The 25,573-nt window shown below is 43.9% G+C and overlaps 2 protein-coding genes across 3 annotated transcripts; one reads left to right on the top strand and one right to left on the bottom strand.

Moving 5' to 3' along the window:
• Positions 1-752: 752 nt before the first annotated feature.
• dstyk (dual serine/threonine and tyrosine protein kinase) lies at positions 753-14,840 on the bottom strand. 2 transcript variants are annotated; one of them, XM_067243173.1, is made up of 15 exons: positions 14,436-14,840; positions 13,514-13,733; positions 11,191-11,600; positions 8,103-8,609; positions 7,719-7,914; positions 6,216-6,454; positions 6,038-6,121; positions 5,663-5,839; positions 5,047-5,176; positions 4,550-4,706; positions 3,306-3,438; positions 2,120-2,233; positions 1,899-2,013; positions 1,591-1,725; positions 753-1,380 (listed from the first exon to the last, which is right to left on the bottom strand). In XM_067243173.1, exons 2-15 carry the CDS (start codon positions 13,704-13,706, stop codon positions 1,193-1,195), a joined length of 2,778 nt encoding a protein of 925 aa, XP_067099274.1. In that variant the 5' UTR covers positions 13,707-13,733; positions 14,436-14,840; the 3' UTR covers positions 753-1,192. The 2 variants fall into 2 exon arrangements, with proteins under 2 accessions (XP_067099274.1, XP_067099265.1); XM_067243164.1 differs by having other exon boundaries at positions 13,906-14,815.
• Positions 14,841-16,575: 1,735 nt separating this feature from the next.
• Positions 16,576-25,526, top strand: nuak2 (NUAK family, SNF1-like kinase, 2). The gene is made up of 6 exons (XM_067240200.1): positions 16,576-16,957; positions 20,523-20,643; positions 21,013-21,164; positions 22,232-22,297; positions 22,414-22,666; positions 22,797-25,526. The coding sequence occupies exons 1-6, from the start codon at positions 16,697-16,699 to the stop codon at positions 23,897-23,899; spliced, it is 1,956 nt and encodes a 651-aa protein (XP_067096301.1). The 5' UTR covers positions 16,576-16,696; the 3' UTR covers positions 23,900-25,526.
• The last annotated feature ends 47 nt before the right edge of the window (positions 25,527-25,573 follow it).

Below are 25,573 nucleotides of genomic sequence, written 5' to 3'. Positions count from 1 at the left end.
TGAAGTCCCATGTGGATGGTTCGGGAGGGGACACCATTTTTTGGGATGCTACAGAAGAACTTCGTTCAGCCTGCGATGTTCCTGGTTCCATCTGACGTAGAACATTTACACTTTATTGGCCTTGTTTTACATTGATTTCTTCACTGACATTCATGGTAAACAACTTTACACAAGTCTATGCACCTGCTTCTCATAGTCATCATCCTCTTCACAATCACTCTCAACATCTTTCTCTTGTTCAAGATGGCTGGCCAGCATCTGAACAAAGCCATCCTCAAAATCTTCCTCCTCTGAGCTTGATGTTCTGACTCCCAAGCAGAGACAAAAGTAAAACATGAGTACAAGCTAAATGTGATATAACTACATACATCCACATAGATATTTTTTGTGCATTGTACATGACTGCTCTTACTGAGTGTCAGGCTGTTGTCCAATCTCTGTTTTGGTCTCCATCACTTCTCAACCTCACTTGCAAGAGTCAGTCATGTAATCAGGTCTGGATCACAAACAACCAAATCTTGTCCTCAGGCAGTTCAGTGGTTACATAGAATTGTTGCTGCTATTCAAAAACTCTTGAAAAATGCTGTTGACATCAGTTATGACATGTCGGAACACTGACTCAAAGGAATGAGTCAAAGGTCAAACGCTTTCCAATATAAAAAATTATAAAGTTCTGATCTACACTTGCTTGGTACATCAGTATAAATCCCATTCATTATCCCATTGAAAACAAAAAGCAGTATTTTGTCAACATTTTATTAAAAAAAAGTTGTATTGTTTCTTGACATCCACTTAAATACAATCTAAAAGTAAATATATTTTTTATTATACTGAGAGTGGACTATGTTTAAAATGTTTTATCTCTAGTAATAATCCTAAGACCAAGCAGCAATTAGATTGCTAGAGAGAAGCATAGTGTTGGCTACATGTTGTATACAAACACACACAGCACAGTGAACACATAACACCCATGTACATGCTTGTGGACATGTTGGTCCAGTATCAGATCATCATAAATAATGTCAATTAAACTCCTGTGAAATGACGAGAAAAAAAAACCTTGTCTTGGTCACACTTTATTGGTCATTATCTATTACCCTCTCAGAAACAAACTGTCCCATCTCCTTTTCCATAAATACAAGCACAAAAATATGTTTTAACCACGATCGACTGTCCGTTCCATCTTGAGTTTTCAGTTTGAGTCCTCCAGGCTGCTACTTTTCTGGTTTAAGCCACAGTTGCAGAGCCGTACCATGATGCTTTGCAGGCTGGGCTCTACAATGCCTAGCAGAGGTCTCTGGGAAGGGTCTCCATTCCAACAGGCTTCCATCAGCTGCCAGCATTCTTCATCAAAGCTGGGCAGTCGCTCTGGCCTAGCACCTGCAACAACATGGGCACACTGCTCTAAATCTCAATCTCTTTACCTCTAACTAACTCTCTCACATACATACACAACATGGTATCTCCACAAGAAGTAATTTGGTATACTTTCTTGATAGGATGAAAAACACAAATAGACACAACATACAAATTAAAATGTTAAGTTACAGTGTCTTCATTGGCGTCCAACATTGATCCAGTAAAACTCACCTTTCTTAACGTTGTTCCACAGCTGGTCTTTGCTGGAGCACTTCTCAAAGGCCTCAGGCAGTTTAACTGAGCCCGTGCAGAGATACCAGAAGAGGATTCCAAAAGCGTAAACATCGACAGAGTTATCGTACTTTCCTAGAAAGAGTTCAAATTGACAATTGTTACCAAAAATAGCTTGTAGTTCTGCAGGTGATACTACAGTGTTGGAACAGGTTGACACTATGAGCCATTTGTTTTATTCCAAGTGAAGTGCGTTTTTTGTTTTTAAAGCAAAACAAAGCATGGGTGAGTACGCATAGACAGATTACCTGTGAAAAGCTCAGGAGCCATGTGGATGGGCGTTCCTACGATGCTGCCAGACATCATGGCCTCAGGCTTACAGAAGCCAAGGTCTGTGATCTTGGCCCGGTTCTGTTTGTCCAACTAGGAACAGAACAGGTGACATTAGGTTACGTGCACAAATGAACACGGTTCAGATTTAGGATTTACAAATAGCCAAACAATAAATGTCCCAGAGGGCTCCCCTTACCAGAACATTCTTTAGCTTAATATCGCGGTGAAGAAGGCCCTGACTGTGCAGGAAGCGAATGCCCTCCACCACATCCAGAGCAATCTGCAGCCTCTCCCTTAGTGAGAGGCCCGCCTTGAGGAGAGATATAAAATAAGGGGTAGATGATGAGACAGTGCAGTCCCAGTAGAGCCCAGGCTGCAGGACGGCCACCTGTTCCTCTCATGACCCATCATGGTGTATCAAGAGTTACAACCAGTGTCAAAATGTATGCATCAGCTGGCTAGTTACCTTGAAGCCATTGTATATGTCTGAGTGTGTATGAGTGTGTGTGTGTGTCAGGTTAGTCAGCTGGATACCTTGAGACCAGTATACATTTCTGTGTGTGAATGTCAGGTTAGTCAGCAGGTTACCTTGAGGCCAGTGTACATGTCTGAGTGTGAGTGTGTGTGTGTCAGGTTAGTCAGCTGGTTACCTTGAGGCCAGTGTACATGTCTGAGTGTGTGTGTGTCAGGTTAGTCAGCTGGTTACCTTGAGACCAGTGTACATGTCTGAGTGTGTGTGTGTGTGTGTGTCAGGTTAGTCAACTGGTTACCTTGAGACCAGTGTACATGTCTGAGTGTATGTGTGTGTGTGTCAGGTTAATCAGCTGGTTACCTTGAGACCAGTGTACATGTCTGAGTGTGTGTGTGTGTCAGGTTAGTCAGCTGGTTACCTTGAGACCAGTGTACATGTCTGAGTGTGTGTGTGTGTGTCAGGTTAGTCAGCAGGTTACCTTGAGGCCAGTGTACATGTCTGAGTGTGAGTGTGTGTGTCAGGTTAGTCAGCTGGTTACCTTGAGACCAGTGTACATGTCTGAGTGTATGTGTGTGTGTGTCAGGTTAATCAGCTGGTTACCTTGAGACCAGTGTACATGTCTGAGTGTGTGTGTGTCAGGTTAGTCAGCTGGTTACCTTGACGCCAGTGTACATGTCTGAGTGTGTGTGTGTGTGTGTGTGTCAGGTTAGTCAGCTGGTTACCTTGAGACCAGTGTACATGTCTGAGTGTGTGTGTGTGTGTGTCAGGTTAGTCAGCTGGTTACCTTGAGACCAGTGTACATGTCTGAGTGTGTGTGTGTGTGTGTCAGGTTAGTCAGCTGGTTACCTTGAGACCAGTGTACATGTCTGAGTGTGTGTGTGTGTGTGTGTCAGGTTAGTCATCTGGTTACCTTGAGGCCAGTGTAGAGGTCTCTGTGCAGCCTCTCCATGATGAGCAGGACAGCGATGCTGGAGCCTCCACCGTAGGTGTGGTCGATGACAGAGCCGTGCAGGTCCACCAGGCGCTCATGCTTAGGCAAGGACCTGCACACACAAACACATACATATCCAGTGTTCAAACTTTTTCAACAGTTACTACTCTCCATAATCTTGCCCAAACACTATATTCAATACATCAAACAGCCACAGGGGGGCAGCACTGTCAGCGCAACGTCAAACAATAATGTTTTGCCAACATTATTCAGTCCTGACCTAAACTAAAAAGGAGAAAAATATGAAATTGAGTATTCCAAAATCTCTAAATATGATTTCATGTGAATCATATCAAATGAATTTGCTGAGGAGAGCTCTGAGGTAGACAACACATCAACACTTCCTGGAAAACATGCAGGAGACGCAGTGATGCATCCTATAACCACAACAAGGGCGTGGTGGTGGTTCAAACCAGCCCAAGGCCTGTACCAGGAAGCAAGTTCAACACACCAGGAATATGATTTGGAAGATGCACCTAATGACCAATCGCAAACATGTGTCATGTGCAACATGTAAACAACAAAAAGTCCATCAGAGAGATATCTTACACAAAATGAGCAAACTCATATTATACTATAATATTAAACAAGAATTTAAAAATAATCCAGGATAAAAGCAACAAAGGCTGAAAGGAAAGCTGGCAAAAAATAGGAGACCGTTTGAACGTGTATTAGTACTACATAGGCTTATCAATATCCTTGCTTCATCATTAGGGCATGACTATGGTCTTGGGAGTACATTTACATTTAATCATTTAGCAGACGCTCTTATCCAGAGCGACTTACAGTAAGAACAGGGACATTCTCCCCGAGGCAAGTAGGGTGAAGTGCCTTGCCCAAGGACACAATGTAATATAGCATGGCCGGGAATCGAACCAACAACCTTCTGATTAATAGCCCGACTCCCTAACCACTCAGCCATCTGACCCCCCAGAGTAAATAAAGAACAATAAAAACATAGTTCTGGCAACATGGGGACCCAGTCAACTCAGTCCTGTTACACCTGCTCTGGCTGAGCAGAACACGTTCAGTCCTGCACAACACTTTGCAGTTGAGGCAGCTACTCAGATTGACCTGATGGAGCTAGGGCAGTGGCCGCAGGGCAGTGGCTGCAAGGGGCTCCTGAACTCCCCCCTGTCCGGTTAGAGGTCGGCCCTGCTCACCTTGTGTAGTGGAACTCCAGAGCAAGGTCGTTCCAGTGCTTATCGTCCGGAGGTACCACTGATTTGAGCGCACAGGGGTAGTGCCCCCCCCAGCTGTCACACAAGTAGACCACTCCATACTGGCCCCGCCCCAGCTCCCGGCCAAGCTTGGGCTTGCCTGCCAGGAAGGGAGAGACAATTCAGTACATCTGTCAACATTTGCTTTATCCCACTGTTTAAGTATGGCATGACACATCACCACGGTTGCTGGCTTTCCGTGTCTGTGCTGCGTGTGTGTGTCTGCTGCGTGTGTCTGTGCTGCGTGTGTGTCTGTGCTGCGTGTGTGTCTGTGCTGCGTGTGTGTCTGTGCTGCGCGTGTGTCTGTGCTGCACGTGTGTCTGTGCTGCGCGTGTGTGTCTGTGCTGCGCGTGTGTGTCTGTGCTGCGCGTGTGTCTGTGCTGCGCGTGTGTGTCTGTGCTGCGTGTGTGCTGGGGCGGGGCTGTGTTGCTGTGGCTCACCGTGCAGCAGCACGTCCCTGAGAGAGCGGCTCTCCAGAGAGAGGCGGGCCAGCCGCGGGGCGTGGTCCTTCCTCACACGCAGCCACAGGTCCTCGGTGCGCTCCAGTCGCCCGGTGTGGCCCTCTTCCAGCTACACACACAGACACACACCACACGTCAACACACACACACAGCTCCACATGGCTATATAGCATAGGCTCCATCGTTAATCGATTATGATCATTATTATTATTATTAACTCAGAAAAGCTTTGAGGCTCCGCTGATAACAAGCTTCTCTGCCACGATGGGAATCTTCCGGGCCATCATGTGAATGTAACTGACAGAGCAACTGCAGTCCTGGGGGTTCAAAGTTTACAACAGGCCGAGCTAAAACAACAAGCTACTTGTCCCAGATACACAGTTATCTGTCAAACTGCAGGATAATTAGCTGCTTTTAGGGAGACCCTGTTAAAGAGGCAGAAAGAGAAGAGCAGTTGAGAGAAAAGAGGAAAACATGAGTATTTAAGGAAACTCAGTAATAGGGGGTTGAGGACGAGGTGGTTTAGAAAACATGAACAATGTTTTCTTAGGAAAGACCCGTTTGTTGAAAGGGAATATTCAAGGTTAAAGTTCACCTGGCGCAGGGAGAAAGCGAAGGCGTCGTGAGAGCTGTTGAGGCGGGTTCTGAACTGGGAGCAGATGCTCTTGGCCAGCTTGGCAGCGCTGAGGCTCTCTATGGCATCCTGGGCCACGTTCCTCTTCCACTCTGGAGTGATGGCAGGAGGGTTGACAAACGTTATCCTCTGAATGATCTGGAGAGAGAGAGAGAGTTACAGACAGAGAGAGAGATACAGACAGAGAGAGAGAGATACAGACAGAGACACAGAGAGACAGAGAGAATAGAACAGAATCTGTCAGCTATGATTAAAAACGGAGAGATGAGAGTGTTTCAACTTGAACATGTTTGAGTGACATGGGTATAATGGTGACAGTACTGGGTTATTCCTAACCTGTTTAAGCTGCTCCCAGACCAGTCTGGTGACAGATGACCCCGAGTGAAAGGTCACCTCCACATGATAGGCAGCGTTCAGGATCTGGAGTGAAAATAAGACGAGATAAGAGGCACTCACCTTTGAACAAAAGTCTGAGGGAAAAAAGGGCACAAATCTCACACACACACACACACACCTGTTTGAGGTGGTTGGAGGTGACATTGTGAACAGACGAGTCCATGTTGGACTTCTCCAGGCTGCTGAGGCAGCGCTCCAGGGTTCCTACGAAGCTCTCCCTCAGGTAGTCTACGGAGCTGATCAGCTTGTTGGCCACCGCCTGGTTCAGCCCCTTCACAATCAGCTCCTGAATCTGGTGGATGCATGACTTGATGTCCTTGGACGAGACGGGTTCCCCGTTGGTGGTCACGATAACGTCTGTGTAAGAGAAGCAGTAAAAGGAAAGCGTCAAACGCAAGTAGTCTACTGTGTCATGACACTTAAGGTTTCATGTTGATCAAATTAGCACGGTGAAATCCTGGCCTGGTAGAAGTGTGGCCATGGAGACACTATGGTCACAAGACGTGCTCTGAGCTCATGAGACCACAACAAATTGTCATTTTTCGGTTTGGCCTTTTCCTTTGGGGTCATCTCTGTGTCCTGACCATTGAGATGAAAGGCAGCAAAGTGAATTTGGCGACACAGCTTAACCATTCTTGTCAGTGTCTCCATTCTCTATTTCGGAGTTCTGTGTCATATTACCACCTGCTGCTTACAGTGTGTACCAAAGGCAGGCAGTGAGAAAACAGGCCAGTGTTGTGTTTTCTAAATCCAGCCCGTCGCTCTCTATACTCCTCCTCTGATCTCTCCTCTCCTCCGCCCCTGCCCCTCCTCCGCTCCCTCTGCAAACACACGCATCATCTGGGCTCCCTCCCAGCTCTGACTAGGGCTGTGGCCATGGTAACAGGCTGAATGGGGCAGTGCTTGGGGAAGAAGCCACGAGTTGGTCATCTCCTCTAATAGAGCAACATAATAACATGAGCTACTAAAGGACATCCCCTTCTCTTTAACACGGGGCTGGGGCCACTACATGCACACACAGCAACGGAAACAAAACAGATCTCGACTATCAAACTCTACTTAAAATATTTAACAATCTGCCAACATGTCACGTGTGAGACTGTTATAGTATTATAGTACTCTCCTACCGTCACTGTGTCATTGTTTTAGCAGTAGTAAAACTTGTGCAACAAGGCTGTCAGTATGCATGTGTCCGGCACAGGTCCAGAAATGTGAGCAGGACAATGACTCAACTGTCCAAGGAGCAGGTTGAAATGATCCCATCATTATATCAAAAACAATAGGACTAATGAGAAAAAACCCGAGGCTCTAATATGTCCATCTATTTCTAAATTGGTATAATAAAAAGTATGTGCTGACATGGCAAGTAATATTGTTGGGAAAACCCCGTTACATGACAAGGTGCATTGTTCCAGTGCTCCTCAGTACATTATGCATTCAAGACTAAAGAGGCGAATGTAGTTGGCGGCTACTTGGGTCACAAACAGGCCAACTGTGGGGAATTTCGTTAACTGAAAAGAGATGAATTCATCAGTTGGGAACACTGGTGATATCTGCTTTGTTAGGTGAAACTACAGATCTGTGTGATCCGTGTGTGTGTGTGTGCGTGCGCGTGTGTGACCTTTGAACTCCAGGTTGGCTGCGTCCTCCAGCAGCTGCTCCTTCATGCCGCTCAGCGTGTCCACGATCATCTCCTTCATCTCCTCCTGCTTGCGGTTGGCGATGGCCATGAGCGAGGTGAACAGCTCGCCCTCCTTCTCCCGCGTGTACTCCAGCCGGCGCGGCGTGATCTGCAGGTCCCTCTGCATGTCAAACGCCTGGGGGGGGGGGGGGGGGGGAGTCAGGCACAGTTCACACCAGCACCAGGGCTGCCGACCGCTTACCAGCAACATCGTTTCCTCTTTCACACGTGGCTGCATCAGCACTGTCAATATTGGATGTGTAGTGGAAAACACACAGATGCACACACCAGCACGCCCCCCTCCCCTCTGTCCCCTGCTCGCACCTGGTTGATGAAGAGGTCCAGGCAGCGACAGTGGACCCCATTCAGCAGATTGGCTGCCTCCACCTGCTGGTTGTGCAGCACCTGGCGGGCGAAGGGCACCAGCAGGCGGTGGAGCCTCTCGAAGGCCTCCCCCAGCACGCTCTGGGGCTTGGCGGCCGCGTGGGACACCTGGGAGGGGGCGCCGCACGAGCAGTTCCCCACAGGCGTGCTGAGGAGGCCCAGGGACAGCAGCTGCTTGTACAGGGGGCTCTTCTCCTTCTCGCGCTCCTTGTCGGCGCGGCGGCTGGGCTCCGGGGAGGCGTCGGGGGGCGTGCCGGGGATGCGGACGAAGCACATGGGGAAGGGGAGCATCTCTTTGACCTTGTTTAACTCGGCCACCTGCTCGGCGCTCAGCGAGTCGTGGCTGAGGGCGTAGAGGATGATGGGAACCACGTGGCGCGTGCAGTCCTCCAGGGCCTCGTGGATGGGCTGGACACTGGGGCACGGCACCACCATGATCTTAGCCTCCTGAGACGCAGGGAGGGGCAGAAGGGGGAGGGGGCCGAGTCAGTCAGACAGTTCACTGTGCTCAATAGGAACACTGCATGAGTAACTGTATACTGTCCGTGCACCTGTGACGGGACGGTAACTTTTATGGCGTTGAGTAAAAGCTCATTACAACCAGGAGATGTGACAATGGGAATCCACTTGTGTGAAAAAGAAAGCAAAAGTAAATACAAACTTAACAGCAACGTAAGGGTTCAATTTAGATGGATTATGCTCCAATAAAAAACACCAACCTTACTGCAATGAATCACACAAGCTAGTCAAAACAATCCAAACCTGTCTGGTCATGGGAAAGGGTACTTGAGGGCAAAGGACAAGCCTCGACTACATGTTTTTGCTCGACTTGATAAAGTACAACAACTACAGAAGGGTTCTAGAGGGAGCGTGAGAGAGTGTGGAGGAGAGAGCGAGCAAGAGAGGGAGGGAAATAGGCTGAAAGAGGGAAAGAGGAGAGAAATGACTAACACAACCACACAAAGGAGACAGTCAGTCCTGTCTCCAAGAAACAAGAGCAGAGTCCAACTGAGCAGTGTCTTTAGAACAGGAATCGCCTGCAAACATTTGTTCACAACCAATCAAAACAAACAGAACGCATGAATTGCCTTAATGCAGTCAATATACAAACGCAGCTCGACGGCCAAACATCTGGGGGCTGTTTTGAAGCAGTTATCTTGATCCAGTTGAAACGTTACCCAGTCTGAACTTTTCAGGACGCGGAAATTAAACGCCAAGCGGACAAATGCTGTTACTAATTATGCTGTCAGTGAAAACCAAATGTTCTTTAAATAGCATACTTAAAGACTGGATGCTAAAGATATCTCAACCCTTTGTTGAAAGTTAGCAGGGTGTCCTATTTGAACTATGTGGCACACAAAGGCAGTAAGCAATATAGTTTGAGGTTATGCTACTGAGAGGCATGTGAGAAATGTGTCTATAGGTTAGCACCACCCCTGTCCTCTGTTTCACTGAGCAGCTAGAATATGGGGAGAGAGCAGCAGAAAGCCTGCAGGAGGAGGAGAGACTAATTAGCAAGGTAGCGCTTGCATCTTTTGGCCTGCCCAAACAGGGCGCTCTCATTATGCCAGGGCTGTGTGAATATCACAGGGGGTTGACAGCTTGCCTGGCTTCATTTAGTCCTGGGTAAACACCAACTATCAGACGGCCTAACACCCTAACTAAGGCTACACATTGGTCCTGATACATCTACTGATGGGGTATGTCATGGCAAACAAGGCATGAAAAAACTATGGCTCAATGGAAAAGCGTACTGTAGTATTAGCGTTACACAGTGGACATATCTTAATGCGGTACAAAACCATGTAGGGGAGGGGACAAAATGTCACAGGACATTTTAAGTGTGGTTAATCTAAAACTGACCATTATCCATGAAGTCTAGGCTCCATTCATACCCAGCAGCTAGTTTAGACCAGTGGGAGAGAGAACGTCTTCCAAACTCAATCAAAATACGACCCTTTCCAGAACCCAAATATTTGGGAATAACCCTGAAAATCAAGGAAGAAAATCAACCAGTCCAGCTATAACCCACTAATAAACAGTGCCCCGAGGGTAAAGGATTCGGTTGTTGCCATGGCAACTTATTTTTCACAGTGCAGAGCTTGGGCTTTTCTCTGTGGCCTGGTCATGTGAATCACACCAGACTGGGGCTATTACGTAAAGGGAGGGCTAAGCAGAGCAGAGCACAGGGCCGAGGCAGGCTGGCCTCAGGCCCTCTAAAGCCTGGGCTCCACAGCCAGGAAGGATCAGCCAGGCTCTTTGTTAAAAGGCTTAAACACTACTTTCTTTTCCTTGTCCTGGCTGCATGTGATGGGGAAAAGACAGAGGAGGTATGGAGGCGCGTGTACACACACACACACACACACACAACGTTGCAAACATCAGTCAATCTGGGACATGGGTCGAGTGTCCTGCTGGCAGACAGATCCAGCAATGCTCTGTCACCGTCAGAAATATAATACCTCACATTGTCCAAGTGTCCAAGCACAAACACAAAGTTGTTAAACAAATAATACAGTAATATTACCTAATTCTACAACAAAGCGGACACAAACGGCTCTGCTGAACATGGGGAATAAGATGCAGTTCAGTAATCTGTGTGTCAGCTAAATCATGTATGAGAGTACTGTTTCCAGCTTAGAGAGAAAAAAAATAAAAATGAAAAACAGATCTGGCCGGTCGCTTGGTCCAGTACAGTCGGTGATACTGTGCCACTGTGTAACGGCATTTACATCTTCAGTCAAAACATCGAAATGCTAACCTAGTTATGAGACTGGCTGTTATTTGCTCCAACCAAACAGGGACATGTTTACAATGAATGTGGAATCTCCTCAGTTCTGTGTAAACTATGAAAATGAACAAACCCCAGTGGGGCAGACTCCCCTTTTGCCTCCAGTCTTGACCTGCGTGTAGCACTGCATATGACCTACGGTAAGTGTACAACTATATCTGTAGCGCGTGGCCTGTGTTAGTCGTATCAGTTTTCGGCCTTGTGGCCTTGTGGGTGTACAACATCCTCTAGCCCTACCTGCAGCAGAGGGTGGTGCAGGGTGATCTCCAGCTCTGCCAGTCTGTGAGCCGGGTCTTCACATTCCTCCTGGATCTCCAGGTCTTCGCGAGGCACCGTGTCCCAGCGCCCACAGTGGGCTGCCAGCTGGTGCACCAGCTCGTACTGGCCCGGCAGTGCCAGGCTGAGGCGCGTCTGTCTGCCATGGGTGAAGCACAGCTTCCTCCTCTTGCAAACGGTGCCCTGAACACCCTCGCAGGCCTCGCCAGCCTCGGGCCCCAGGGGCAGCAGTCTCTCCCCCAACAGGCAGTTGAGGAGCTGGTAGCGCGCGGCACAATCCTGACCCAGAACCATGATGTAAGGGGCGGCACCCACCGTGTTTTGGAGGAACTCTTCTTCATGGCGGGGGAAAGAGATGCAGCTTAGCTGGCCTGCGAAAACACAAAACAGGGAGGATGAGAGTGTGGTGGACAGTAGTGAGTATTATGGATGCTGTGTAGTATGTGGGCATGGGCACTGGTAATGAGGACAAATTGGAGGACAAACAGAAAAGTAGGGAACGTAGGGTTGATAGTATCATGTTTTTCACTTGCGTTGACCCCTGTGTAAACACACACACACTCCCACGCCCCCTTCCAAAAAGGATAAATATTTGACGCCCTACTGTAGTCTAATCAATAATTTAAGATAGTGAAACGTTATTTGGAACGTTCCTTGCACTTCTGCATCGTTTAGTTTGGTCGAGGCTAAACCATGCAAAATAGATAAGTTCATCAGGAAGTGAATGATCCTCTATGATGCTGACTCACCGCCCACAGCAGTTACACAACAAAGACCTGCTGCTGTACAGCAGAGATCCTCAACACCCTCCTCTCTCCTTTGACCAGACTTTGCTTAAACTGTTAATCTGGTATTACCCTGCCTGGTACTTTTTGCAATTTGCAACCCAGATTTGAATGGACCTATTCCTAAAATGTACTTATTACATGTAGCCTATCTATTTAATTGAGTGTCTTAAAAACCTGACCGACAGTTTCCCCAACACTGCTGAGGTTTGTCTGATCGGCTCGGACTGTGCTTGCATGTGCCCATGAGGTCAACATAAGTAGACAAGGGCCTCAGAAAACCACTAAAATCTAAGGTTTTGAATGGCTAAGCATTTACCATGCATTCCATTCATGGCAATTACTATATTGGTCTGGGTAGTTTGACACAGATTAAAGGCCTAGTTCTGGATTTATAGGCAAACAAGAGAATCTTCATAAAAAGTGTGAATCAGTCTGCACTTTTATTAATCTGTGTCAGAGGCTAAATACTGCTCAGTGAGGTTAGACAAAAGGGGATTTCAGACAGATTTACTTTATCTTAAATCCTGGAATAGTACTTACCCCATGTCTATGGGTTCACACCTCTGAAGATGATTTATGTCTAAATCTAGTCTTTATGCCAATCTACAGGAGATAATGGAAATATATCTTTGTTCCTTCAATATTGCCTCGACCAAATGATAAATCCCGGTTGATCCTAATATGGGTGTTCATTGATGTAGGGTCTCATTTGAAACAGAAGTGTTTACATAAGCAGAATGAATGTGTCATTAAAGAAAACTTTATTCTTATCTCTCACTAAATAGAAGATGTTGAAAAGTTAGTTAAAAATTGGAGCACCATATACACACAAGCTACTCCCAGAGAAAAACTGTCATTTTTGCTTAGTAGATTGAACACAATGTTTAAAGTTCAATTTCTAGTCCTTTAACATTTCTACATGTTAGGACAGCTTTGTCAGTACAGCATTGAGAAAGACCCCAATAGGACGAATCTCTGTTTTTTCTCAATCATATTTAATACATTGTATAATTGATTATCTGGGAAAAATATCTCAAAGTATTTCCACCCTTATATTTATCTTATAATTCCTAGTCTCCCTCTCTGCAAAAACATTTTTTGGAAAATATCTTAAACTTGGGAAACGTATGAAAGCCATGAATCCATATAAGAAAGTTTGTTTCTCCTCAAATTCAGAATATAAAAATAGACATTTCTTGTCTTGGACAAACGTAAGTTTGTTGGTTGTTACTGAAACATAACAAAAGCTTAAAGAACAAACTGGTAGGCTACAATCTGTCAGTATTATCACAAATTAAATTCTATGGCTTTATCGTTGGCCCTGGAATCTTACAGATCTAAGATCCAATAAAAAATTACTTAGAATGACAGCTATAGCTACATGGTTTAACACAGGAACATGAAATGGCAATCTGTAACGGTCTAACCAATCAAATAGGATAGGCATGTTGATTTATTTAAGTAACAGTAATACAAATAGTGTAGCAGGTGCTTACCTGCTTCCAAAGCAGCTACTTCCGAACTGACTGCGGACGCGCAGGCGTTACTGTAGTTCTGTCTTATTTCCCGAAAAAATATGTTGGTCTCCTTCAAGTTCTTTTTTAGCTGTATGGTGTGTTTGTTGTAGCTGTTAAATACCCGCGTTAGTTCTCGAGCTAAAGGAGTCACTTTTTGAAAATTACCCTCCATGGTAAGTAGGGAATGTTGTCTTCTCCCCTGAAAAAATACACAAATTGAAGAATGCTCCCCTCTGTCCACAATGACGCCTTGTGACCCCAGATCAATGTGACACGACACGGGTCACGGCGATCAAATCATTATCTCTAAATTTGGGACAATGCAAGGCGAAACAATATCAAACAGTCAATTGTAACTCGCCTTAACTCACAGCACTGCGGTGTCTTTGCATGACAAATGTCACAATTTGATGATGAAAGTTTCCACGTGTAACGTTAGCCCGAGACAACAGCGCCTGGACAACAGCGCCTGGACTGATACGTGTGAGGAACAGAGACAGACAGCTATCTTGCAAAAGTTAACGCTTCTAATGATGCTAAAAACTCTGAAAGGCCTCAATTTGCAAGCGCGTTTTTGTGTGCAACCGCTCGCGCTAGCCGAGTACTAACATTACCGGTATTAGCTGTCCTGCTAGTTCACAATAACAATATGTCAAGTCTACTACGTAAGAAAATGTTTGCTTACCACTTTATAAACCAATTTCCTAATTGCTTCAAAAGGTAAACAAAATAGACCAACAAAAACTAGCTAATAATCTGTCTAAAAAGTAAACACCCGGATTAGATAGTTTGTCGGGGCAGTGCCAGGGCAAACTGGTAGGAGATATAGCTAGAGCTAGTTAGTTTTATCTAGTCTGGTAAACGCAAGGTAGGAGAGTAGAGCTCGTTAATCAGAAATTACCTGATGTGGTATTGCTAGCCAGGCATCGTATTCCGGTCCCTAGCCTGGCTAGCCTGCATGCTCATCAATTTCATTAAAGAAGCCCCATTAACTTCACTCCGTGTAGGGCTAGCGTTTTCACGGTTATAATTATCAATCTTAGCCACTACTAGGAAGTTAGTTGGTTAGCACGTTAGCAAACTGTATGGGTGTTTGAGCCAATCCGAGATTCCGTGAAAATGTCGATTACAGTAGCTAGTAGACCAGACTTTGATCTGATCGGCTAAGGGAAAAAAACATCCAACGACGTCCTTGTCGACAAAAATTCTGATCCAGGATTAGCACTAGATACGATAGTGATTGGACACTCGGTCAATGCAAGGAAGAGATCACATTTGTTGGTCACTGTCAAACATCCTGGCCACACTCCCTCGAAATCCTTGCACAGAAATCAGTGCGAAACACTGAAGACAGGAATAGTAATCCGAACTGCTTTCTGGGACATGCAGTCAATTAACGTGGGTGGGAAAAAGTTACGTTGGCCGATGCAGTATTTGTTTTACAACATTTGTAACAGTTTTATTAACATGTATAATGTTTTCAACATATGCACAGTAACGATGTTAAATCAGTTAATGTTTAACTGTTTAAAAAGTATAGCCTATATTTTGCAAACTAGAATTTGTAATGTTGTAATTTAATGTAAGGCTGATCATTTTAGCTAATGTGCCATATTTTGCTTTCACATGGATGAGTATTGCACAGTGAGTATGAACGCATGACATCCTCCAGGGACTTAATTACTGTTGTCTGTTTCACAAAATAGTGTATAATTAAAATGAATAGTTTTCCCTGCATCAGAGGAAACAAAGATTAGGACATATTCGCTTTAATTAAACCAAAGCTTTAGAGGAGTCCCCAAACTTTTTTCTGATAGGGCCAGATAATTTTTCCTTTCTTTAATGTGGGGCCGGGTCGGTCTGTTAACAGAAAATTACATGGGCCGGAGTGACTACCAGTATTATTGTGAAAATGTTATTATGATTTTAAATGTATTTATTATGCTAGATTAGTTTATTATTTTGTTATGCACCGTAAATCCGTACATATCAAGGGATAGATAGCCTATTAAAAGAGTATTATTAATATCGTAATGACCTTTTTTCATATTCATTGCTATTGAAATCAAAACATTTACTTACTTATGCATATTAATCAGTGTAAATCAGTGTATCCGGCATTGTTCAGGTACGTATTCGCGGGCCGTAGTTTGGGGACTCCAGAGTGTAAACCAGGTTGCAACATTATTAGGTAAAGTTCCCCCTCTTGTGGGTAAAATATGAACTTGGAAACGTTTTTTAAGTCTGGGAGACCAGCAGTCACCGTCTCAGTGTATCAGTATCTTATTTCAAAACCTTATGCCTCGTGAAAAGAATGAGACGCATTTTGTATTATTTAAACCAAACATTATTTGGGTTCAATGTTTGTTGAACAATAAACCACAATAATTGCAGTGTGATACCATACCAGGATGATTGTTGATGATGAATGAGTTAAATTATGATAACCTTCTAAACTGTATTGAAAGTTTTAAACTGTAATAACAAACTTGCAATAAGACACAATCTATGAGTGCTATTTTTTAGGTCTTGCCACTCTGGTTATCGATAGGCCTATTTGAAATTATATTTACAGTTAATCTAATGCAGAGAATATGTGTGTCAATGTGCCCGGTAAAACCTAGGCTTTTTGGATAACCAGCATACACCCTAAATTTAAGGAAATAATGATTAGCATATCCTTCCAGGAAAACACATGTGCACGTCAACCTTACATTTTTATAACTGAGATGGTTTTGTATACATTGGCACTATCAAGTATAAAAACAAAACAACAAAAAACATATAGCCAAATATAGGTCTACAAGAAGCGTATATTACAGTTTTTCTATGGAAACAAAAGATGCAGATCTTGTAAATTTGGGTACATTCACTTTTGTTTCATGTGCGCTCTAGCTGTGGATTCTTGTGCAAGTTTTACCCAACCAGTTTACATGGCGTGCTCAGAGGCAGACCTATGAAGAGCTAAACACGCCCCAGTGGCAGACAACAGCAAATAGAAATAAGCGGTGATCGTCATTTAACACACAGAGAAAGATAGGCCCTGTTGCTCTCTACTTTAACTAGCCTATTGTGATAACTGGACTAAAGGCCACCTGACAAAAACAAAGGCACTCTAGAAATGGAACGTGTCTAAAATAATATTCTTTCGGAAAGGAAACGATGGATAAAGACATTCGACCGAAGATGGATGCAAACCATTTTAACTGTAGCGAAGAGTCGCCAAGTTTGCCTTACAGTAGGAGAGTTTCACTTGACAGAAACTCGGTCGGGAAAACTGACTTTCAATGTCCTATAAAACGACAGGCAGTGAAAAGACATCACCACAAACATAATTTGAAACATCGATACGAGTTTATGGAGACGCTTGGAAAAGGCACTTATGGGAAAGTCAAGAAAGCAATCGAGAGATCCGGTAGAATGGTAAGATTCTTCCTGCTTTTTCTAATTTTCCACATCTTGATTTGCATGTTTAATTTAGGCAATGTGCTCGCCTATGTGTCGTCCTGCACGGGCAATTCTAAACACGTTTGTCTACCTTTTTTATTTCAATCAATATCATTGTCTTCTTGCAGAATTAAGTGTATTTTCAGTACCCATGGTCTCGTTGAGACCTGAACAATTAGGAAAGTCCACCTGGATCTGTACTAGACTGTTAAAAAAGACAGGGACAATCTTTTTGAAGACATGTTTTACCCAGCCTTGTTGTCTATATTATGAGCGATGGCCTGTATTAGAAAGAGAAACCTGGATGTAAAGATTAGGCCAAATACACCATTAGTGAAAGCACACCAGTTAAAATCAAGTGTTTTAAAACGTGTGTATGCCTGGACATGGTTAAGATGAACATAGCCACTCAACACCAGATAAGTTCAAACAAAGGATGGTTTAATTTCCTGATACTCTGCCATGCCTGTTACTGGAATTATGTTGTTAAAAATGTGGCAACCCGACACTTGGTAAAATGTCTTCTGGGAAGGCACTCTCCCACAGTTTTGGAATTTGTTGTACAAAGACCTAGACTTAGATATATTTGAACAAGGGTTCAACGGTTAGGGGAAACAAAACAGAACATTCTGTAGGAGAGTAGACTATATAGCTTTATCAACCTTCTTATACGACCAGACAGTAAAACATGATTTATTAGATGTAGAACATCGCATCCCGTGTCTCAGTACCTGTTGACTACTATGTGTTCTAGAAACTACTGCAGTGCAATAGATATAAAAAAATGTGTAATTTATGTACAACTATCAGGCAATTATTAGAATTCGGAATGGCATTTCTGAATATATATTGGCAAATAATTCCATTTAATCATTCAGAATAATTGGTTCATTTATTATTTCTAAGTTTTATCCTGTGAAAGTCTGACCTTAATGGTGTAGCCTATAATAACTTAGTGCAGTGAATTCAACAAAATTGGACTGCTTGACCACAACAGAGGTTTCCTGATGTTATAAAATCACCTGTGTAGACATAACCAGTTATTTACGTTGAACGCAGGAGATTTGGAACACAAAAGCGAGTTGCGAGACCAAAGGAGAACAACTATTCCCTTGTAGTTACCCAACAAAGCAGTGGTTAGTAGAGTGAAAGCTGAAATCTCGGAAACTCCCATCAGTTTTTATGATGCTCATCTTAATATAATTTCAGACACTGACATGTGTCAACGACATTTGTCTTTGGAGAACATCTGTGGCAGTTTAAGTTTCTTGGAGGTGTTGAGAAGTCTAGTGTTTTTCTATCTTTGTATGTTTCTCAGAAGGGCAGGTGGTTGAATTCCCACTGGTCTCTCTAGGTGCATTCCAGCCCCTCCTATGGCCTAAGGGCAAAGAATAGAGAGAAAGAACGGACACTAATGTGCAACTCACCTCATATATCTGAGCCCTACAATTGATCAATACTTGGAAGTCTGAAGTAAAAAACACAAAAACAAAACCTGAGGCCGACTTGAGGCTTTAAAATGGTAGAATGACCTTGTACATAACCTGTTTGTGACCTATCCTTACAGAGGAGTGTGTGTGTGTGTGTGTGTGTGTGGGGGGGGGGGGGGCATTTGTCTATTTAAGAGTTGTGTTTACAATGCCGGTAATAGGCTGCCTGAATCCTACTGAAAAGCACAACGCACGTGATTAGATTTGAAGATTGAAGCAGACAAACTCAATGACAAATCAGCTCAAGTCTATTATAAGTGGATTTATGCTGGACAGGAACGAGGAACAGGAATAGGAAATGACAATAGAAAAAGGGTAGCCTATTTGAGCACTTCAGGGAAATTCTGAGAAATTCCTGGAGTTACCAGAAGGAAATACATTTAGCCGTACATGATGATGTATGTAGCCTACCTGTCCTATCTTGTTTGTCATCAATGCCCAAGTAAAATGGAACACAAAAATGCTACCTACAGAAATATAGGATAAGGCCCTTGGTGTTTTGAAGCTGATAATAAAACATTTAAAAATAATTGGACAAACTTATTTATGAGTCACTTGTTTAGGTGTGTCTGGCAGATTTAGTTTGTTCATGAGCGTTGATGCCAACACTTTTTGGTTTTTGACACTCTTAAAGTGAAAGTTTGCTGTTTCAGAAACTAAATTATGCTGTGGAAAAAACGTTTTACAAAGTGGATATTCTAATTCCTCTGTAAACTTCATTGGAGATATTGAAGTAGTGCCCTAGGAACATCTGGCCCTGTCTGCCTACACGTGACTACACATTCACTGGAACTGAAAGACTAGACTTGATCCACTGTTTACACTCTCTAATCCTTAAAAGGGTGATGAATTAGCCTACAAAGTTTCTGCCTGGCAGTCTGAGACTAGACTGTCATGACAACTGAATGAACCCTTGACCTTACTTTGTCTCAGAAGCCCTCTATTACACCGTGTGTCATACTGCTGTGCAGACAGCAGTATCATTGAATGGGATACCAAGGCTAGGCTGACGGCTAAAGGGAAATGAGGAACGTTATTCACCTGTCTGCGAAGCCTCATGTGAAAAACTGCATACATGCCATACTGATGTGTGAGAGAGGACCCAGACTGGGACTCAAGGGAACAAGCTAAAAGTTAATGGGATCTCTACTGAGCTTACGACCTTAGCATTACTGTGAGGATGACTGGAGGTGAATAACGATCCCCCACCCTGTCACCTGTGAACCCTCTGAACCCGGTCACTCCTAGGGTCACACGGCTGACGCACAGGGGACAGTGTGGAATCCCAACCATCTAAACAAGCCTCAATCAAAACACACATGTGCTGTACACAGTCCTGTGTAGGGTTAGACAAGAACAGTTGTACGTCAATCACCCACCCCCAGAGCACACATGATCCCATAACAACAGTATGTGTCAAGGCAACAAAAGAGGTTCGAACACATCATCATACACACATTGTCATGCTCACACACGCACATACTTAGCAAAAGTCACACTCCTACGCATGTGTGCGCATAAACCTTTCACATTTCATTTCTATTGAAATTCAAATAAACAGATTCTGGGGGACCACACTGACGTAACACAAAACAATAGACCTTATTTCAGCAGGGAGAATACAAGGACCTGCCTTGTCACAATTACACTGTAGTGTTAGTCTGTCTACTCACCAGTACACCCCGAGGCTACAGGGTGGCTGGTGGCCACAAGGAAACAGGTGACAATGAGTCAACCTCCTTGCTTTTTCATTAGAAGATGTGTATGTCATTTATTTTCTGTCTCAGGTACATCAATTTGGTGTCCCAAGAGCAGTTCACATAGCATTGTTTGCCAAAGTCAGTAAAGCGGATTAGGCTAACAACATCTTGACCAACTGGTTAGCATACAGTTTCAAGGCATTCAGTCCATTCAATTTGGAACTGAATTTGAAAAGTGTGTTGATAGAAGATAGCCTAATGGTTCCTGGTACCAGCCGGGATGAGCTACCATGCTTCATTCATTTTTCACGGATTTGCTTGAAGAATACGTTTGATGTGTTTCTCCATCAGGTGGCCATCAAATCCATCAGGAAGGAAAAGATCAAGGATGAGCAAGACCTTTTACACATTCATAGAGAGATCGAGATCATGTCCTCTCTCAACCATCCCTACATCATCACCATATATGAAGGTAGGCTCAGAATAGACTTCTGTTTAGGATCACACTGATAACAAAATGTTCCTCCTAAATGATCCAATTGAATCATACAGTTTTTAAAAAGAGGTGAGAAAAAAAGTGATTAAGCTACATGTGAAGAGCAACGTGAGCCATCTTGTAAAAGGTTTCCACACAAATCTCTGACTGAGGAGGTTTTTTGCAATATTTGGTCAAGCAAGTCATTAAGTCACAATGATCCTTTCTCTATTACATAAGCAGGGGGGGCCTCCACAATGACGCACACACCGCTGAGCGGGATGCCCGTGTGGAGAGCCTTCTGACAGGGCCATCCTCTCCTCTACAGACTGTGACCATTCTGTGTGTTTGTGTTTGGTGTTGCAGTGTTTGAAAACAAGGACAAGATTGTCATAGTGATGGAGTACGCCAGCCGAGGAGACCTGTATGACTATATCTGTGAGAAGCAGAGGATCACCGAGTATGAGGCCAGACACTTCTTCAGGCAAATCGTTTCAGCTGTGCAGTACTGCCATCAGGTAAACCATCTTTTAGACTGCTGTAGCCACTCTAGAAAGTCTCCTTTTCTCTTTAGGTTGAAGAATACAATATGTCTCTACATGCTCAGGTGTGCATAAAGGTTGTCTTGTAAAAATGCCATTGTGCCTGTTTGTAACTATAAATCATACACCAGTAATAGTTGTGGAAACACATGGACAGTAGTGCTGATCCTCATCAGCAGCACTGGTGAAGCCCCACCTCCACACTTACATAATGGGAATTATGCATATTATTTACCGTTGGCCTGGCATAGTGAACAGGGCTGTTACAACACTGGGCCAATGAACTTGAAACGCCCAGCAAACTTGAAACACGCGAACATACACACACACCCACACACACACACTCTTTTATGAGCGCAGAAGGGAATGGACCAGTCCTATGAACACACTCACAGACACACATTAAATCCTCTTCTAGGGCCCATAGGTTTGTTTCTATGAGATTCTAGCACATGGTGTCCTATACTGTGGAAAGTAGAGGCACATCACAGTAAAATGCGTTCAAAGTATCCTGGTGGGACAGTGGAGAACCATGAGGTCTATATCTGTTGACACAGTTTTACAAGTGCCATGTACAGGACTATGCTGACCACCTGTCAGTATTTATTCTGCTTAGTACTTGTCAGCATTGTAGATATTTATAGTTGTTATAGAGTCATTTTGTATCAGCCACAATATGATTTCAATAAAATACATTTACAAAATAATGTTATGAGAGAAATGTTCTTCCAGCATATATCTTGAGTGAATTGAACAGAAGTTCAAGACAAAAGAAGTTGACCTGCATTTTTTTTTAATTTAATTTGGTGCTAAATTTAAGCTGTTGCTCCATGTCTCAGTCAATGGCATGCCCCCCTACAGAGTGGAGCACAATGGTAGCATAGCTGACATTCCAGAACAATCTTCTGTTGGAACAGCATCTGTTCTGACCCAATTTCTATTCAGATCTACAATTAGTAACCAATCACACACAAGTTCTAACAGTAATTGTGTAAGAATAACATCATTTTAAACAACTGTCATTGTCTTCTTTCCCATCTTAGAATGGGATAGTACATCGTGACCTGAAACTGGAGAATATTCTACTAGATGGCAACGGTAATATTAAGGTAAGGGACAAAGGGCATCTTAACAACAGTGCAATTGAAACTACATGCCAAACTTCAGTTTCACTGATGTCATGTCTAGTTGTAAATCAAATAATTTCATTTTTACCCAATCACAGATAGCAGATTTTGGACTTTCAAACCTTTACCATAAGGATGGGTACCTTCAAACCTTTTGTGGAAGTCCCTTGTATGCCTCTCCAGAGATAGTTAATGGACTGCCATACAAAGGTCCAGAGGTGGACACCTGGTCTCTTGGGGTCCTGCTCTACACCTTGGTCCATGGGGCCATGCCATTTGATGGGCACAACCATAAGAACCTAGTGCAGCAGATCAGCACTGGGAACTATCGCAAACCAACAAACCCTTCAGGTGAGCCTCATGGCAGTGGTGGATTTTGTTTGTGGGCTTATTTTCTTACTTATTGTCATGCACTTCCACTGATGGAATATCTCTCAAAGAAATCAGCAGCCAATGTGGGTCTTTCTGTTTTCTGTCTCAGATGCCTGTGGTCTAATTCGCTGGATGCTGATGGTGAACCCTGAGCGTAGAGCTACAATAGAGGAGATCGCTGGACACTGGTGGCTTAACTGGGGTTACCAACACTCCCTGCTGGTCGATGGTGAGGCTGCGGGGGCGCTGCCACCAGGTGGGACAACCACGGCAACAACTCAGCAACCAGGGGGACTCACCCACATTGTCAACTGGCTTCGTCGGACCTCTAGACCTTTACTAGAGAATGGCTCCAAGATGCGCTGCCTGCTGCGCTCCCAAGGAGGCAGTGGAGGAGACGTGGTACGGCAACGCTCCCTGCGGAGGTCTCGCAAAGAGAACAACGTCTCCCAGACCACACATGAAGTGGGGGCTCCCACCACTCGGCCCGCCAAGGGGATCCTGAAACGGCGAGGCAGTCTGAAGCAGAAGGCCCACATCGAAGCTCCAAGCGCAGGGACAGAGGAACCACAGAGAGCCTTTGGCCTGTCCATACCGACCCAGGTGCAGCCTGTTGCTTCTCTCCCCCGCAAGGGCATTCTGAAGAAGCCTGTGGAGCGGGAGTCCGGCTACTTCTCCTCCTCCCCCGAGAGCAGTGACTTAGCCCAGATACCACAAGCTCAGGTCTGCCCTTCAACAACACCCCACTGTAAAGGCATCCTGAAGCACCATGGCAAGTTCTCCTCAGGCGGCCTACAGGATTTTGGTTCTTTGGACCAGCTGGCAGCCTCCCTGCCACGAGGGGGACCCAGAGCAAGGCCCAGCAGTGCCATCAGCCAAGATAGTATCCTCTCCTCAGAGTCCTTCGACCAACTGGACCTGCCTGAGCGTGTAAGGCCACCAGCACCAGTGGAACGCCCAGTCAAGAGCACCATGAGAGGGTGTGTGTCTGCCGACAACCTGTTTGACATTCAAGAAGAGAGGCTTTTAAGGGAAGGCCAGCTGAGGCCGAGAGGACTTTGGGACTGCTACCGATCTGGAGTTGCAGACAGCTCTTTCTCTATCAATGACTGTGACAACGTGACAGACACCTACAAACAGGCCATGGTGATGGGGGGAGCAGCAGCAAACCGAGAACCAACCAGAGGATCTGGACACAGCATAGGAAACTAGGACAACTAGGGAACAAAAATGTCTAAGACTATTGAAACCTTTTAGCAGTGATGTGTCAGGGTAGCTATAAAGAAAGTGACAGTTTTGATGCCATCATGCTTGTCTAAAGGAAGTACAGTACCAAAAACTGGGATATTCTGGGATATTTTTCAAATGACTATGTTTAAAATGCCTCTTAAGAGGCACTAGGAGCCAGACATTTGGATATTGGTCAGAAACTGGCTTTTTATGTCTGTTCTTAGCATTTCAATATTGATTTATTTTCTTTTTTTAAATGTGCATGTCAGGATGTGAGGAAATTGGCATTTCATCAATACCAAAGATTCTAAAAAAGGAATTACTGAGCAAACATTTTTCATCTCATTGAACATGTCAACCAACCAGTGTGACATGTTTGTGTGCTACAGGAGCCATTCCAATAAGCAAGTATATTTATTCCTGGATAAACTTTTGAGATGACTCAAAAAGCTTGTGAGCATTATTTTAGCATTGGTGGCAGAACCAGTATAACATGCCTCCATTTTACGTTTCAAAGTTAATTTAGAACAGAACAGGGATTTACAGGAAATACAATAGTGAAGGCGACTATAAAACTGCACAATATGGAACAACTTTTTTTTCTGGAATTTATATATAAGCTTTAGACAAGCGAATGTAGTACTGACTAAGTTAATATGTAATCCTTTTTAGGAACTGAAAAATGCCATGAAGCCTTTGTCCATGGGTTGATTGCTTTATGAGAAAAAGTCTAAAGGTGAGTTTGGTTGCCCTGTAATCATAACAGCAGGTGTTCGGAGTGAGATTTTATTGCTGTGCTGTTAAGTCAATGTGCAGTATGTCTTGTATATGATTAGGATTTATGCAATTCATCAAACTTGTTGGCTGGTTAATATGGGCACTCACATGAATGTGGAATAAATACACCATTTCTAATTGCACAAGAGATGGTGGCCTATTCAGCATCAAGTTGCTTGCCAATGACTGGAATATGCTTAGGACCTTTTATCAGTATGAAGAGGTGCCAATGTCATGTGTTATAATTGCTTTGGGCAGGTACAAGTCTATACTTTATTTTCAAGTCTATCATTTTGTTCAGGCAAACACAAAAATTGTATTTGGAGGGAAATGTGTGTCAAATTTGTATTTGGAGCTCTGAATGTCAGCAGCGGCAATCTATAAACATATTCAGTGGTAATAAAGACATTAGACTGAAGCAGCAATATCACTAACAACAAATACTGAGGATATTGCTTTTCAAATTTAATTGTATACATTTCTTGTTGGGATCTTGTTCATGTTAAACAGGAAAAGTGTGGATTTTGTCTAGTCATCCACTTGCACATAATTATGTCAAAGGTGTCATGAAAATGGAAACACTGGATTCTTCAGAAGCATTTTTTTTTGGACCACATTTATATTGGCCAAGTGCCAGCCTTATCATCTGTGTGACTTTGTGCTTTCACTGATCTGGCATCGTGAATTATAAAAAATAAAAAAATATGAATGACACCTTTTGTTCTGTGTGATCTAGTAATAAATGTTTATGGTAGTGTTGGTTAACTTATTACTGTAGTGTGATAGAGAACACCGTTTTCAGCGCTAATCACGCACCCTTACTAGAGGTCTATCTCAGCACATTGTTAGGAATCGAGAATAATTTCACTTCAGAATCAA

This window comes from Osmerus mordax, chromosome 1, assembly GCF_038355195.1.
Source record: "Osmerus mordax isolate fOsmMor3 chromosome 1, fOsmMor3.pri, whole genome shotgun sequence".
NCBI lineage: Eukaryota > Metazoa > Chordata > Actinopteri > Osmeriformes > Osmeridae > Osmerus > Osmerus mordax.
Note: the sequence above shows the minus strand (reverse complement) of the source record. Positions and strands in the feature narration are given on the sequence as shown.